We start from the raw sequence: 17733 nt of genomic DNA, 5'->3' as shown, positions 1-17733 counted from the left end.
AAAAGTCAATGTTTTTTCCCCTCTCCTGTTTCAGACAGTTGTTGGTCTTGTTATAGGATTGCGGTTGCTTTGTTGTATGGTTGCATGGTAGCATGGTTGCATGGTTGAATTGTTGCATGTTTGTGTTGTTGCATGCTTGCATGGGTGCATGCTTGTATTGTTAAGTATAGAGCCATTTCTTTGTTCTCTGTTTTTGTCTGTGAAGCTTTGTAGGGAGTTTGGGTGCCATTTACTTTGAACCGTGTTGTTTTTCTCCTGTTTCTGGCTAGTTAGGAAGTGAGGTTAGTTTCTGTTGTTAATTTTATGTTTTGGTTTTGAGGCAAGTTAATTTCCATTCCCAATTAGTAGAATCTGTTTGGTTTATTATTTTGGCCTTTCCCCCTCCTCAAGTCTATGGTAATGCCTCTTATGTTTATTATTTTGTAAATAAATTCAACCTTTTTTGCATAAAGTTCTTGTTGTGTTGTGAAGTGCTGAAACCAGGGGCCTATTGCACAAAACTAGGATAAGGGATTAACCCGGGATATCTTGGTTATCCTGGCTCAATTTATCCGTGATCCAGTTGCACAAAAGCGGGATAGGGGGCAGCAGGATATGTTATGGTATAAGTTACCATGGCGATTTATTCTGTGGAGCTAGCCTGCTCCTGACCAGGCTCACAGCCAAGATAAGTTGATTCTAATGGTAATTACATTATCTGATTGGTTCAGCTAGCTGTCATTCAAATGAGACCTCCACGTGATTTTTTTAAAGAGCTGTAGATTCCATTTATATATTATTTGCAACATGCATTTACTCGCAAAACACAGCAGAATGTCTGCCTAATACCATATGGATGTCATTTAAATTATGGTGGCCTTATAATTAATAACATAGCCTACTCGTTGTTTGCTTCTTTTTTGACAGATGTTTGATGAATAGGCTGCTGTAGTAGTTGATTGGAAGTGGAGGGGACATTTTTCGAAGGTGTTTTGAACTAATTCGGCTTTTAAGACAAATCAAGATACTTTGTGCATCTTTGCGGTGGCAAAGCGCTTCCTAATGACGTTGCGTGCCGAGACAAGGAAGCTCTCACACACGTGGGTGCATACGTAAATTTGCATTCAGTTGATCTGCCACACCTACTCCCGCTATGTAACAGAAATAATCATGATCCCCCATCCAAAAAAGTAAAACTTTACCTCGTTGTTAGTCTATATCAAAAGCGGTTGTTTACTTTGTGTGCAAGACGCTATTTTTCGCGTCTTTTTTATTCCAACCGCGAGTTATTGGGGGAGAAACGAGAACGCGCACATACACCGGATAACTTACACCTGGCTTGATGAATCCGTGTCTGCTCATCCTGGATTGGTCTTTGTGCAACCAATTCAGCCGGCATGCTCTTGTTTAGGATTCAGTGATCGCGGCTCAGTAACTTATCCCGGATGTCTTAATTCTGCTTTTGTGCAACGGGCCCCTGACACGGTAACTTCTAGCCTGGCACGCCCTCCCAGTGACGCAACGCCTTCAGGCTTTTGCTGCTGGTCTGGTCAACTGCTCATTGAGAAGGATTTCTGAGTTCCCGAAATCTGCGGAACTGCCCCCTTTGGTCGAGAACCAATCAACTTTGAGCAGCTCCAACGGCTCTGGGTAGAGGCGTGTTCAAGGCAGAGGAAAGAGTGTTGTTATTGGTTTAAACTCGGCAATCCGCTTTCTCACATCTACCAGTAGCAAATCGAGGCACTTAAAGGAGGCGGGTCAACCAGCGCTGGCAAGAAACCGTGTTAGCACAGGCTGTTGGTCAGACTAAAGTCTCGCAGAGCCTTTGAAAGTCGATGGTAATCAGGCTAGGTAACTTCTACCTTTTTAGTTATATCGCCCTAAACCCTAGCGCCAAAAGGGGGCGACGTAACAAGTATCAAAAACAACCCACCACCTACTTTACAGTGAGGATGGATTGATATACAAGGTGTACTATATGATATGAAACATTGTAATTTTTTAATTTATTTATGTAGCTATTTTGGCCCACCACCACCACCCCCCCCTCTTCGGAGGACAACATTATTTTCATTAAAACAATGTATATTTTTGTGTAGCTACACAATGTTACATAGCCTACAGACTTAGATTTATATTTTGCATTAACTATTGTCCTAACCGTGACCATTCAGCCTGTAAAGCAAGAAGGATCCACAGCACAAGGGGAGTTCCATGCCTTATTGCAGAGCGCTCTGAGAGCTCGAGAACCTATACTGCTCCAAATCATGCTGGCTGGATAAAGGCCCTAATTACAGTGCATGAAAATGCACTGTACTGTTCTTCCAAGGCTTCTTCTTATCTTTATTTTTCTTCTTCTAACGCGCGCAATTCAGCTTGAACCGTTTAACGTAGAAACTTCATTCAAACTTTGTTGCGTAGGTCTCGCTTATGCCATGTGTGCTTTGTATTTTTCAACTTTGTAACTTTTATACTTTTTAAACTATGAATTAAAAAACGATTTCCCCATAGATTTAACATTGAGCTATTTCCCCATAGACTTAACATTGCTCATTATGACATCACGGCAGCAATTAGAATCTTACGCCAGGTGGCCGGCCACCTGGGCACCAACTGTCAGTTTCTCTGGCTTTAAGCATACAGTCTCTCAGAAGACTACATATCCTGTTAACGGTTTCCTCTTTCCACAACTGTTTCAAAATAAAAGTCCTCACTGCAATAATACACTATTAAATCATTTAACCATTGAAACTACTCAACTATTTAACTGTTCAACCATTCCAACTGTCAGTTATCATCAACTATGCCTCCAGTCAACTACATGAGACCTCCATGTACCTAACAACCAACATAGCAACCATCAAAATTAAGCGTTTATGAACGTTTCCATAGCAACCAACATGATTTTACTACAGTAACTTCTTTATTCCTGATAGTGGCAGCCATGGATACCCTATCAACAAATGTTTCATAATAAAAGTCCTCAGTAGCAAGTTAGCTAGTTAGCATAGTTAGCATTGTTAACACTTTTAACATAACTGCTAAAAATGATTAGCTAAGTTAGCTAATCAACCTGGTTAGCATTGTTAGCATAGTTAGCATTTTTATCAAAAACTGTTAAAAATGATTAGCTAAGTTAGCTAATCAACATGGTTAGCATTGTTAACATAGTTAGTATTGTTAGCATAGTTAGCATTTTTAGCATTACTGCTAGAAATCATTAGCCAAGTAAACAAATCAACCTGGTTATCATTGTTAGCATAGTTAATATTTTAGAATACCTGTTAGAAATCATTAGTTAAGTTAGAACAGGAATGTTTAAGCTTTAAAATGTCTACCTTAACACTATCAACTATCTTTAAACTATGCAACCACCATGTTTACCCTAGCTACACCTTAGTAACCATATCTACATTATCTATCTATAATTTTTTTACATTTTCATGCACTGGTAATTCCTTGGAATTGCATTTCTAGTTACTACTATTACACTATTAGCCTGGTGCTTTATGGCCTGGTGGAGGGCCATGCCACGCAACGCTCTGGGCCAGTAGCATTGGCCATTCTGGACCCACAGCGAAGACACCAGCTCCACTTCATGAGTCTCCACAAATTCGACAACAGCATACATCTTTGGGAGGGGAAAAAAGCATATCAACAGTTAACATGCAAATCACATACTGTAGTTGCCACATACAATAGACTAAATGACTAAAAAATAATAACGACACATTTAGTTAAAATCCCACTCACCACGTCAAGGTACAGGCCCATTTGTGAGATGGACAAGACAGTAGACAAGGTTCATGAAAAACAAACATTTTAAAAACGTCAGTGTTTGGAAGGTTGAAAAAACTCAATGTTTTTTCCCCTCTCCTGTTTCAGACAGTTGTTGGTCTTGTTATAGGATTGCGGTTGCTTTGTTGTATGGTTGCATGGTAGCATGGTTGCATGGTTGAATTGTTGCATGTTTGTGTTGTTGCGTGCTTGCATGGGTGCATGCTTGCATTGTTAAGTATAGAGCCATTTCTTTGTTCTCTGTTTTTGTCTGTGAAGCTTTGTAGGGAGTTTGGGTGCTATTTACTTTGAACCGTGTTATTTTTCTCCTGTTTCTGGCTAGTTAGGGAGTGAGGTTTGTTTCTGTTGTTAATTTTATCTTTTGGTTTTGAGGCAAGTTAATTTCCATTCCCAATTAGTAGAATCTGTTTGGTTTATTATTTTGGCCTTTCCCCCTCCTGAAGTCTATGGTAATGCTTCTTATGTTTATTATTTTGTAAATAAATTCAACCTTTTTTGCATAAAGTTCTTGTTGTGTTGTGAAGTGCTGAAACCAGGAGACGGTAACTTCTACCTTTTTAGTTACATCGCCCTAAACCCTAGCGCCAAATGGGGGTGACGTAACAAGTATCAAAAACAACCCACCACCTACTTTACAGTGAGGATGGATTGATATACAAGGTGTACTATATGATATGAAACATTGTAATTTTTTAATTTATTTATGTAGCTATTTTGGCCCACCACCACGCCCCCTCTTCGGAGGACAACATTATTTTCATTAAAACAATGTCTATGTTTGTGTAGCTACACAATATGTTACATAGCCTACAGACTTAGATTTATAAATTATTTTGCATTATTGTCCTACCGTGACCATTCAGCCTGTAAAGCGAGAAGGATCCACAGCACAAGGGGAGTTCCATGCCTTATGCAGAGCGCTCTGAGAGCACGAGAACCTAACCTAACCAAATTGTGTATCTGAGTCTGCCAAAGCTGAAGTTTGTTTGGGATAAACCTCGACGGGCCCAGCTAAGATTATTTCTCAGTCTTCCTTTCTTTCTCAGAATTTTCCTTCACATACACACACAAACACACTTGTTCAGACACAGGTGGACACCCAAACTGACAGGTAGCGTATTGTGCTCTGTGTGTGTAAGTGAATGCGTGTGTGTATGTGTGTGCATGCGTGCATGTGCATGTATGACTAATGCGTTCTGCGTGTGTGTGTGTGTGTGTGCATGTGTGCATCTGTTTGTGTGTGTGTGTGTGTGTGAGCACCATGCTATGTGCTAAGTGTAAAATAACCTCTGACTTAAAGAGGACAGAACAGAACCGTATTCATATTACACCCTCCATAGGAAATTACATGCAACTACATCCCATAGCCCTGGCATAGATGTTACGTCAATCAGCTTGACGGCTGGAGGCAGCTACATCACATCAATTGAATCCCCTTATTCATATATCAAGCACCTGCCTACATTAAAGGTGCTTTCACAACAACAGCAGTCGCACTCGGATCTCCACCTGAGGAGATCTAGATCTAGTTCTAGATCCATCCACCTGAGGGCGCTCTCTCTTGGAAATAAGGTACCTGTTGCCTTGGCGACACGTTGCTAAGCTTTTTGTTTACGTCGTAAGCTAGCACGAGTTTCACGAAGTCCAGAACATAGGCTAGCTTTCGCTATTTTATGGTAGTTTTGTTCTTAGAGTGTCTTTTATTTGTATTAAATCGCCGGGGCGTTTAAAATGGATTCCACTAGTTTGTATTACTCTTTAGATCTAGTCTCCGGCGCAGGTTTAACTCTGAGCAGTGAACAGAAAGCAGCCCTTCAGACCTCACTGGTCATCTTACAGAAAAACTATAAATTTCACCGTGTTCTGTTCTGGGGGAAAATCCTGGGAATAAAGGGGGATTATTTCATCGCTCAGGGTGTAACAGACGATGAGATGAGAAACAAGAAGACGTTATACAGGTAGGCTGTTAAAACGTTAAGTTCATACGTTTGGCTGTCTTGACTTTCCAGTAAGTTTTTGGGCCGAAATAGCCACATGTCGCTTGAGCTATCATTCATCACACTTTCATGTCGTTAACCTGGATTTAACCGGTGGTTTTTCGTTGGCTGTGTATATTTAGTTTTGATTGCATGGACTGGGACTTGCTGCCACCACCTACGGACGAGATGATCGCGGAGGTCAACACTGCGGCAAGTGGGCGTTTCATGGGAGACCCCTCACATGAGTACGAACATACGGAGACTCGGCGACATGGAGAGGGGGACGAGGCGGTGGAGGAGGACATTGTCGTAAGAATAAGACGGCTTGGGCGGCTCAAAACACCTGTTTAAACTCTTTCATTCAGAAACGCTCAATTCGAAAATGTGAAGGTCTTCTATAATTTATTTCGTAGGTAAAGGTTAGCGAAGAGAAGCGTTTGGCCACTACCGTGTTTACCATTGATCAGGAGGTGTCTGTGGTTCCACGGGGCGCTTACATCAAGAGTCCTCACGGGACGGTGCAGACAAACCGCAGCTTTGAGGGTATGTCGGGAATTTCTTAATAGTTGTTTTTCACTTATAATTGTAGTAGGCTGTATAACTTAAACGAATGGGATATATATCTGTCAGCAGAAACAGACATCAGCACTTATATCAATACTTTGAGTGTCTAAAGTGCTATAAAATAATGGTATTATTATTATTATTATTATTATTACTTATAGTAAAGAATTATGTTGGCATTCATGTACAGCAGATTTTACAGCAATTAATGCTTATGCTGAATCAGATGAGGAAACTGCAGCACTACCTCTACTCAAACAATCCACCAAGGACACTATACTGAGCAAGCGTCGGTAACTTACTGCATATTTGGAGCAGTGTGTATTAAGAGGAAGTGTGCTCTTACAGGTCTGTCAGTTAGTGAGGCTGGGAAGCTGAGAAACTATCTACATTTCAATGAGCCTAAGTGCCTCAGGAAGCTGTCTATCCTCGAGATGGCCGACTCAGACCCTTGCAGAGACTTCTTGGATCCTCTGAGCGAAGATATACCTAAAGGTTGGTACATAGTCAACATGTCATTTTTGTAATCAGGATTCATAACCCTGTAGTTCCTTCAGTGGATAAAGACTTAAAAGTGAATGGGTGTGTGTATGTTTGAGGGACAGAAGCATAGAAGTGAATGCATTTTGCCTCGACATTACACAGACTGACTGAGGTGTGCCTGTGTTAGATTCTATGGTCAACATTCTTAATTCACGTCAGAATTCTTGTTCTCTCTCTCTCTCTCTCTCTGTGTGTGTGTGTGTGTGTGTATCAGGTTCGTGGAGTATCCAGTTTGAACGTGGCAGCAGTGTGTGTGTCCTGCGCTCCCTTCTCTGGCTGGGGCTCAGTTTCTACCACATCCCTGGAACTCCACAGCACGGATATGTCTACATGGGGACTGGCCTTAAGAATCTGGACCTGCCCTTTATGCTGTGAACACACACACACACACACACACACACACATATTAACCAATCACATGCGACGAGACACAGACGACAACGACAAACCCAAATGAATTTCTCATGACTTATTTTATTTACAGTGAATAAAGGCTCTGGAACTCTGCACCGCATGGTTTCATATTTACATGTCTGATCTGAGCACAGTATTACCACCTCGCTCAATCCCACCAAAATGTTCTTGAGTACGAAGACAGTGTGTGCATGTATGTCAGAGGCAATGGCGTGAGTGTGTCTACGCCAGAGAGTCTCAGTGCCAGTAGCGTATGGGTTTCTTCCCATACTGAATGTTGTTCTTGAGGATGGGATCTCCTACGGGCATACGCTTTTTACACCACTTCAAGCCACGCCTGTAGATGGCTCTGGCTGTGCCTACAGACCAACGGGTCAGGTATCTGCAAAACACACAATACAGGTGCATGTCAGGCACTCTGCAATCCACACTTCATATGTGTTACAGAGTATATATGTTGCAATCCATACTTCATACGTGTTAATGAGTACATATATGTTGCATAATATTAAGTGCGGACAAGCTGAGGAACCACATGAGAAACACGCATACAAATACACAGACCTGTTCAGCTGTGGCTTGGGCTTGGGGATATGACCCTCTGGAAGAGCTGGCTTGTGGTCCGGAAGCAGACCTGAGAACATGCAAACATACAGCCAAGAAGAGTAAAGGGACTATATGACCAAACTCTGTCAACATCTGTCCTCTGCCCGAGGTACACACAACAGCTCAGCTCACACACACATGTATACGTACACACAGACACACGTGTGCTGCTCCCTTTATGAACAACTGCGTGCCGTGCACGCATGCACACACACACACAAACAGTACATACCTGCCCGCTGGGCCATTCGTACACAGGCTGCAATCTTGTAATGCTCAGGAGTGCAGAGTCCAGTTACTCGCCGTGGCAACATGCCTCCATCTGAGCGGATAAACTGACTGAGCAGCAGCACGTCCTAATGGAGGGAACGATCACACACACACACACACACACACAGTCTTATAGCATATGCAATCATACACTTCATATCTCCAACAGAGCGGAAGAACTGCCCGGGCATTAGCACCTCCTAATAGAAGGGCACACATTAAAGGTGCTGGCACCATGTTAACCCTCATTGCAAGTTGCAAGTTGCAAGTTTGGTATCTACACACCACACAGGTGGTGAAGGCAGTAGCAGTGCTGCAGCCAAGGAATTTAGACACCTGGGTAAGACCTTGAACATTGAGGGAGTAAAGTAAGTAAATCTAATTTATGACAAGACATTTACATCCAGAGTGAATGGAAGGGCACTGTTTAATCGCTCCCCGGGGCTCCTCCCATGTTGTATAGTGTGGTGTGGCACACTTACTGTGTAGTCGTATTTGTTCTGGAGGTTCCATCTGTAGATGGGGCAGTGAGCTGAAGGGTTGGGCGGCTCAGGTGCGCCAAGAGAATCAACGGTCACTCCCGCCAACTGAAACACAACACAGAAAAGTATTCGACACCCACACTTGAGTAAAATATGATATGTGATCAGAAAATGAAAACCTTGGCTTACCCTTGACCATGTAAAAGAGAACTGATTACAAACACCTAACATTAAGTAATGCACAGACTTATTTACTCACGGTTGTTGTTTTACCCTCCTGTTTCTCCACCACTGAAAAGGAAGAAACATTTCACATTTAGTGTCAGTAGAATCAGTTTACTCTAGAAAAAACAACGGTTGATGAAAATGCCATGCTGGCCGAATGGCCTGCGCCTGCTGCTTTAGGCGGAGAACAGGGTGATTTTTCCACGGCAAGCAAAAGAGGAAATACGTTTTGGTGCTGCCAGAGCCAATCTATGGATCGATTTCCAAGTGCTACAGCCAAATGTTAAGCTGGAGCAAGGAGTAGGCCTATAGAAGTACCTAGTAAGTAATTCTATACTCTTTGGAGCTTACACGGGGGTTACCATAGGTTGGTGACAGCTATAACGTTATGTGACATCCAGTGATAAACAAAAGGCACTCACCTTTGACGACCCCACGACTAGGAACATGACCGAATACGGCGAGCTGTGGCAAACGGTTCACATTCTGCAGTGTGGTAAAGCAGCCGCTTTTGGCCACAATGCGCTGGGTATTTGAGAAGCATGTAAATACCGACTTCATAACCCTGTGCGCCGCCATATTTACGGTGACCTTCCGGCCAAATGAGCGGAAGTTTAGAGCACCCTTTGTGAGGATCACATTTTCACAGCTAATACATTTACTTAGTGGCAGTGTTTTTATATTGGATTTAAAACAATTAACCGTGTCGTAGCTAGAAGTGCATCTTCGTCATCAGCTCTGATATTCTTCTTGTACTAAAATGCGACCCGGAAGTTAAATAATCGGGAAATCCTTTTTTTTTTTTATGGGTGGGCCAAGAAACCACCAAGTAATGTTGAACTTGTCCAGCTGAACATATCGAAATCCCTCCGCAACAAGGTGGTGGGTGGTGCACTGGTATTATTTAAAGAGTTGTTCGTTGCCGAAAGGTTTCATAAATTTGCTGTGGATATGATGTTTCCACACACCACCAGAGGGCGGACAGGCCTCTCCGCAGACTGGATAGAAAAACGAATATAATGTTGTTTTTGTTCATAATAACATAATTATATTTCTGTATGTTAGGGGTGTTGAATGACACAGGTTGTTCAGTGTACCATGCAGGTAAGTCTGACATTGCAGCCATGTAGACTCAATACAGTGCAACGCTGCAGTAAGGTTCAATAGAAAGATGAAATGTCCCCTACAGAATATAACTCCCAATACTTCCGAGTGTCAAACTGCAGTACCAAAATCAGTATAACTGCAGTTATTTTTGTAAGGGGTGGTCCTCTGTATACATAGAGCTTGGACTGTTCTGTATCTGATTTTCGAGAGCCGCAGAATGAGACCCTGAAGGTGACTGAGCTCTTATCGCTGGACAATACCTACTTCAATCATTACACTAATTTCTATGAGTACACATCACTCCTTTAAACCCAGACTACAAGAGAGATAACATCCATGCTGTAAATAGTCGGATGGGTTACTCTTTTCCCTCTCATAACAGACAGTTATATGCATGTTTACTCACCTGGACTTGAACCTTCTGGGAATGCTTTCCACAAGATTTTGGCTTGTGTCTGTTAGGGTTACACTGATTGAGATATTCTGGGCCGATACTGATGTATGAAATGACAAGTTGGCCGATAACCGATCATCCACTGCTCGCAATTATTTAATCCCAAAGGTGTTCGATGGATTGTAGTTAGAGCTCTGTGTGGGTCAGTCAAGTTCTTCCGAAGCAAATTCATCCAACCATGTCCTTATGGACCTTGCTTTGTGCATCACGTGAATACACCAAGCATGCATTTACGGAGCTCCTCGGAATAACCCATTCTTTCACAAATGCTGTATATGGTCATATTTCCCTTAGTGGAATGTTTCACCCAATGTGCCGAGCCAAACATGCAGATAGTTAACGCACTAGTTTTACAACAAAACTCCTTAGTAGTGCTTTAAAGTTGTTACTTTTGTGCCATATACTGTCTGGTTGCTGGAGGGCTAAATTTCTCTCACCATTAATAAAGCATCTGTCTGTCAGTGCGGCAAAACTGTACAATATATCTTCAATGTCACATATGACATCAGAAAAATTCAGAGGCTAGCGCATACCTGAGCCAATCAGCTTTATTTGCCCTCCACCCCACCCCCCAAACTCAATCACGATCAAATCAAACAGGATTAAGCTCTTTTTTTCAAACTTCTAACTACATACACAGTCCCGCATGGATAGGGAGCACGGTAGGAGGAAAGGGAACATTACAGGTTTAAATAAAGGTTTGCAGTTTTTGACTTGGAACATACATCAACTTGGGGCCTCATCATTGTGACTGTGATAAAATAAAACATTTCCAATGTCAAACCAGATATAGAAAATATCCTTGTACTCTTCAGCTCTCTCCTTGATGAAAGAAGGATGTGAGCTTGAGAGTGGGATGGGCGGTGAGGAAGAGGAAGAGGAAGAGGAACGAGACACAGCACTGCAGAGCGGTCAGTCCGTTGCGCTGAGGAGAAGCCAGGGTGGCCCTTGTTGCTCCCGACAACACGACTCTTAAAGGGCGTCTCAACTCAGTCACTGGATAAAAGTTTGACCCGAGAAATTATATAGCATCGTCCTCTTAGTGCGAGATACGCGCGCACACACACACACACACACACACACACACACACACACAAACACACCATCCAGAGCCTGGTGGTCACAGGGCAGTACAATCTCCTAGACCGAAAGGTCAGGGGTCATCATGTCCTGACCCCTGAGCGCGTTCTAAAAGCTTTCAGGGTCAGCGGGAGTCGTTCCAGAGGTAAGATGATTGGGCGGAGCCATCAAAGGAGTGTGTGGGAGAGGGAAAGAGAGCGAGAGAGACAGAGAGAGAGAGAGAGAGAGAGAGAGAGAGAGAGAGAGAGAGAGAGAGAGAGAGAGAGAGAGAGAGAGAGAGAGAGAGTGGAACAAGACTGAGGCTCTTCCCTCACCCCTGTGCATTAAGGCATGGTGCAGCTCAGGTGAGTATGCCCCCCCCCCATTCCCATCCCCATCCCCATCCCCATCCCCACCCCCACTGGCTGGAAGCGCAGGTGTAGCCTACTACAGTGAAGTGGACAGTTCTGCACCTCTGCAAGAGACAGGTCCAGTCCATGGGTCCCAGCCCTGCAGTGGACTTGCAACGTAGGGGCCGCTCAGAGAGAGTCTCAAACCCCCACCACCCCCCCTGTTCCTCTGCCCCCCCTCCCCTCCCCTCCCCTCCCTTCGTGTTGAAGCTCCTCCCGCAGTTGAGCGTGGACTCAGGAGCACTCCTCTCCGATTCGCTGGCACGATCGGCCCACCTTGCGGTCCAGCTTCACCATCTTCAGCACTGCCTCCTCGCGCCCGCGCCCCAGGTGGTCGAACATGCAGTCGTGTTGCTCCGGCAACCGGTGCAGCATGCAGAAGACATAACCTTGGCGAACAGACACAGATGACCTTTGATTGAGGGCGTGTGTAAGTGTTTGTGTGAACATGTTTTTGGTTGTTTGGTATGTGATTGTGTGTGTACAGACATGATTGTGAAGTGTAAGGTGTGTGTAAGGTGTAAGGTGTAAGGTATGAGTGTGCACATGATAGTGAAGAGTGAGTATTGTGTAAGGTTCTGGGGTTTCAATGATTGTGTATGCATGCATGTGTGTGTGTGTGCGTATGTGATTAGGGTTGGGTATCGTTTGAATTTGAACGATTCCGATTTCGATTCCGGTTCCTAACGATTCTCGATTCTGATTCTTGTAAGAGGCAGGGTCAAAAAAGTTTGGATATTTTAAATGAGCTAGCTAACCAACGGTCTGATCTTCTCCATCAATTTTAATTCTATGAACTTTTTACATTTTATGAACTTTACTATAAATTTCTCACAGGGCTGTTTTCAACTACAATATAAATCTATGAACTGTCGTCTTGTTGCCTCAGCTCGGTTATGCAAACACCTTCTTCGTTGGTGTTTAGCGGCTTCTTCTTCCGGTTCGCGGACTGGGAATCAATACTAGGAATTGAGATTTAACCTTTTGAACGATTCCGGGAGAATTGGAAAGCTAGTCCCGGTTCCCATCGATTCTCGATTCTCGATACCCAACCCTATATGTGATTGAAGGTGTGTGTATGTTCTCACCACAGCGGCAGGAGCCCAGCTCTTGCTGCACCAGCTCCAGTTTGATGTGGCAGCGATGGCAGCGTCTACGCCTCTTCTGTTTGGAGCCGCCCCTGGAGCCCTCTCCTTCATCCAGCCCCTCCCCAACGCAAGCCTTCTTCTCCGGTGAGACATCGCTCTCAGAGCCACAGTCTGGAGAAAACACACACACACACAATAAGATCCATGGGGTATACTACGAATCTTGCTGAACATAACCGAGATTTCTTTGGATAACCTGGATCGACAAATACGAAAGTCGCAATCAGAGTTGTCAAACTAGGCTTTCAGCTCAGATCTGTGCGCGTTCTCGGGGTTTGTGTGACTTTGGCGTGAAACGTGGAGATGCACAAGACCGCCTACTGTATATTAAAAAAAGATTACGTCCGCATTTATGAGCGGCAGCGTAATCTATGGTGCTCATTTTTAGTGTCTAACCTATAACATCAAAAAAATCAATGGTCATCAGATATTGTATGGTATGCACGTCCATAGTAGTGATATATCTGCATGCGCAACATAGTTAAAAGCTAGATAATTCAAGATAATTGATTGTACAATGGCAGTAGTCAGTAGGATGGTGGTAGTTTTTCACGATTTGAGCTATAACTTAACACATAACCTGCTCCCGACCAGGTTTAGTTTTGAGCATAAGATACCATGGTGATAGAGTGACGCTAAAACAGAGCCACTTTGGTGTCACAGCATACCCTGGCTTTGAGCGCCACATACCTCGCTAACCCACTAATCGAGGTTCGTAGTACACCCCACCACTCTGATGGAAGAGAGGAGTACATTTTGCTCCGTCTTTTCTCACTCTCTCGCACAAAGTCTTTATACTGTACCTCAAACAGTGCCTAAAACAATATTTTATTGTTTTTATACATACACAATCACATTTAACAAAAAAACAAACAAACACGTTCATACACCTCACGTTGTTCACACACACACACACACACACACACACACACACACACACACACACACACACACACACACACACACACACACACACACACACACACACACACACACACACACACACACACACACACACACACACACACACACACACACACACACACACACACACACACACACACACACACGTGTACCTGAGTCACAGGTGCGTTTGGTGGGCGTGTGGAGAATGCTGTGGGTGGAATCTGTGCTGGAGGATTCTGTTGACGAGAGCAGAGCAACACACACCTCATCATCACACACACACACATCCCTTATGAATACATACATACACACACACACACCTCATCACAAACACACACATCCCTTATGAACACACCCACCCACTCCCACCCACCGACGCGCCCGCCCACACACACACACACACACACACATCCCTTATGAATACATACACACACACACCTCATCACCACACACATACACGTCCCTTATGAATACATACATACACACACACACACACACACACACAAACGTCCCTTATGAATACATACTCAGTATGCACACATCACACACACACAGCTCTTATAAATATACACACACACACACACCATCACCGACACACACACACATACACACACACACACTTATATTCTCTCTACCTTCCTCTCTTTCTCACTCATCGTCGACACATACACCTCAAAAGCGGATGGTGAATATTGCTGATAATTTCAGGTAAAAATGAGTTCAAATGAGTGAACTTCACCTGTAACTTACAGTAAAATCAGAACCCACGTTTCATGTATCTAGCCATCTGACATGAGAAAAGCACATGACCACAGGCTGAGGTTCTTACCCTCTGGAGGGCTGGGATTTGGGGCGGGCGCAGCCTCACTGGATGGCATGTCTGGGACTACTGGATCTGAGGACGATGACAGGCTATTACTACTGCTCGTCTCATGGTCAAATGCCGGGGATTGGTCTCTGTTGGTGTTTGGGTGGGACTTAGCGTTGCAGTCATCTTCTGGCTGCTTCTTCTGAACATCTGATAGACACAGGAAGTTATGAGGTCATAAAATAAAAAACCAAGGATATAATCACCTGGCTCAGTATTCTGAGGACAGAGTTATAATAGCCATGGAAATGTCCCAGAGGAATAAATGTTGAAAAGAAAAAACACACTGCCAAATTTAGTCCCCCCCTCCAGAGCTATTTGTCTGCTCTCCAGAGCAACAGGCATGACTGGTTGTGCAAACTATTTCAATGCTCCGCCTGGAGGAATAAAGGACCTCAAGAAAGCAGAGAGAGGGATTCAAGGAGAGATTAGAAGACAGGAGAACAAAAAAGTGGAGAAGTAGAGCGAAGAGGAGGATGAGGTGAGAGATGATGACAGAAGAGAGGATGGACAGAGAGGAAAAGCAGAGGGGAAAGGAATGGAAAGTATAGGTGAGTTGATAAGAGAGAAGAAGAGAAGAGAAGATAAGGAAGAGGAGGAGAGGATCTGAGAACAGAGATGTAAGATCACGGAGACACACTCACCTCCAAAGCACTTGGAGCACAGATTCATGGTTTCACTCGATCTGCAGAGGACACACATATATATACACTGGTTATTGCTGAGGGACATATCAGGCTGCCACAGACTTTGGCTAACTCTTCCCATGTTGAATACCAACACCAGATGACTCTACAGCGAAACCCTACAGGGCGAATAATATGTTGTTTATAATGATGAAAATAAGTGATTTATTTCAACTGGCAAATGTTTTCGTAAACAAAGTTTGTCAATATATAAAAGGCCCTTACAGAAATATTGGCCTTCGACTTGGCAACCATTCGATTCCCATATTGGCCAAACTCTCTAAGTTACGGCTAAGGATATGTGATTTAGCTAGTGCCCTCTAGTGGTCTGGGCACCACAGCTCCATATAGTAGGAATAAGCTTACAAGCTATAACTCTACACATCAGACTGGGTCCTAAACAGCTGTGGGTCTCTGTCACTGAGAGGAGACCAGCTTCTATCTGTAAGATCGGGCCGGAATCGTCTGAGGTGGGATGAGTACTCGCCACTGAAGCAGAATCAGCCAATCTCTGTTCTGTCAAATCAGGAACAGGTAACGTAGTAGGTTCCATTTAGTTAAAGATGATTTTTGAGTGACCCAGTGTGTGTGTGTGTGTGTGTGTGTGTGTGTGTGTGTGGGAAGACACTGGAACACCACATGATATTCTAGTCTACTTCATTGTGCTGTGGTACAACCAACACTTCAATTCACCTGAGTGCAACCTGCAGTCACCTGACTAGCATTCACAACAAAAACTGCTAAGCCTTTCTCTCACGCTCTTACATACACACTTCATCCCCTTGTCCCCCCAAGCACCACACACGTACTCACACACACACGCACACACACCCTAACAGCCCATCCTTTATCCTAAGAAAACGTGTAAGATCAATGATCACGTTCATCAATCAATTACAAATAGGCCTATCCGTTCACTGAACAGAGAAGAGATCAGGCTAGACCTTCAAACGTTATCATCATGGCATATGTCCCATGACTTCTGCCTTGACATTGTTATCTATGAAGCGGATTCCTCTTCATTGTCGAAGTTTACTTAAGTTACACGTGTAAAAACCTAAATCACACCGTTTAAATGCAATGGTTATTTACGTCGAACCACACAAGTATTACCTTAATCTATGCTGTTCAAAACTTCAAAGTAGCCTACAGCAGCAGTTACCCAACCCCCACCTAGCCTCGCTATAAACAATAACACTACCGGTCAGCCGGAGATTCGGTTGAGAAAGGTTTTATCAACGCCCTAGCAAACAATAAGCTTCACATTTCTTACCCCCAGAATCCACAAGAGCAACGAGGTGGGAGCTGAGACGCGTTGCTGCGTTCGCTACCGGTGTCCTCCATGACAGGCGATTGATGATGGAGATACGCGAGCCCGAGGATGGAATGAAGGCCTGGTCGATCCAGAGAATCTCCTGGCGAAACGAAACAGACAAATAATGACCAACCAAAGCTCTCTCTTGTCGTCGGTCTTCGACCAGGATTTAGTGGGCTGAAAGACAGCTTTGCCGTCACGGGCGGCCACCAAATTCCCAATTAGCTTTTTGTTCTTTTAAGCGATTTTCCACGCGGACCGGAGAATTCGCAAACCCTCACGGAAGCGCGACCAGCTGGAATTTGTCTCGTACCGCCGACAGCAGAGGGAGCCCGTGTGTACCGGGACCACCGGTCGATCCAGAAACGTTTCCACAAACATTACTAATGCAATATGTAGCTCGTCAAAAAAACAGATAATAAAGGGTCATGGGCTGTTGCAATTCAGAGTGTGGCATCTGAATGAGATGGTGGAAGAGCTCTGATCTGATCATTTGAGGAGCGGATAGGACTAAACAGAAGGGCTACATATTGTTTGGTTAAATTGTGGTTCTATTGGATAAGGACTCGATATTGTTCCAACAAGCATAATACTTCTTGATTCCCATCGATATTTCTGAACGAATGCAGACAGTAAACACTCTGTTCCAGATCTAAATGTAGGCTACTATTCTTCTGTTACCTCCCGACACTAGGGGGCAGTGGAACTCATCTCCTGTTGGTCAACAACTGCTAAATACATTCCAGTAAGAGGATGGGATACTGGTACAGAGAATGTCTAGGAACCCTAAATGGGCTCTGCTGGTACGTGGTTTCTGTTGACGATATCAATGGAATTCTGGCACTTTCTATATTATATTATACTTCATTTTTTATATTTTTATAAATATTTTTTATATTTCCCTAAAGGGGTCTAATACA

The 17733-nt window shown here is 43.7% G+C and overlaps 3 protein-coding genes across 3 annotated transcripts; 1 reads left to right on the top strand and 2 right to left on the bottom strand.

Annotated features, from left to right (window-relative positions):
* The first annotated feature begins 5304 nt into the window (after positions 1-5304).
* On the top strand, positions 5305-7372 carry rsph9 (radial spoke head component 9). The gene is made up of 5 exons (XM_062551024.1): positions 5305-5735; positions 5897-6065; positions 6170-6299; positions 6669-6815; positions 7078-7372. The coding sequence occupies exons 1-5, from the start codon at positions 5509-5511 to the stop codon at positions 7236-7238; spliced, it is 834 nt and encodes a 277-aa protein (XP_062407008.1). The 5' UTR covers positions 5305-5508; the 3' UTR covers positions 7239-7372.
* On the bottom strand, positions 7318-9608 carry mrps18a (mitochondrial ribosomal protein S18A). Its single transcript, XM_062551025.1, has 6 exons — positions 9283-9608; positions 8895-8926; positions 8636-8740; positions 8116-8239; positions 7842-7911; positions 7318-7659 (listed from the first exon to the last, which is right to left on the bottom strand). Exons 1-6 carry the CDS (start codon positions 9437-9439, stop codon positions 7515-7517), a joined length of 633 nt encoding a protein of 210 aa, XP_062407009.1. The 5' UTR covers positions 9440-9608; the 3' UTR covers positions 7318-7514.
* Positions 9609-12089: 2481 nt separating this feature from the next.
* On the bottom strand, positions 12090-17137 carry LOC134098512 (AN1-type zinc finger protein 3-like). The gene is made up of 6 exons (XM_062551575.1): positions 16772-17137; positions 15457-15497; positions 14774-14962; positions 14115-14180; positions 12979-13149; positions 12090-12279 (listed from the first exon to the last, which is right to left on the bottom strand). Exons 1-6 carry the CDS (start codon positions 16840-16842, stop codon positions 12125-12127), a joined length of 693 nt encoding a protein of 230 aa, XP_062407559.1. The 5' UTR covers positions 16843-17137; the 3' UTR covers positions 12090-12124.
* Between the last annotated feature and the right edge of the window lie 596 nt (positions 17138-17733).

Source organism: Sardina pilchardus, chromosome 12 (genome assembly GCF_963854185.1).
Source record: "Sardina pilchardus chromosome 12, fSarPil1.1, whole genome shotgun sequence".
Classification (NCBI taxonomy): domain Eukaryota; kingdom Metazoa; phylum Chordata; class Actinopteri; order Clupeiformes; family Clupeidae; genus Sardina; species Sardina pilchardus.
The sequence above is the reverse complement of the archived record's forward strand: the minus strand, read 5'-3'. Positions and strand labels throughout refer to the sequence as shown.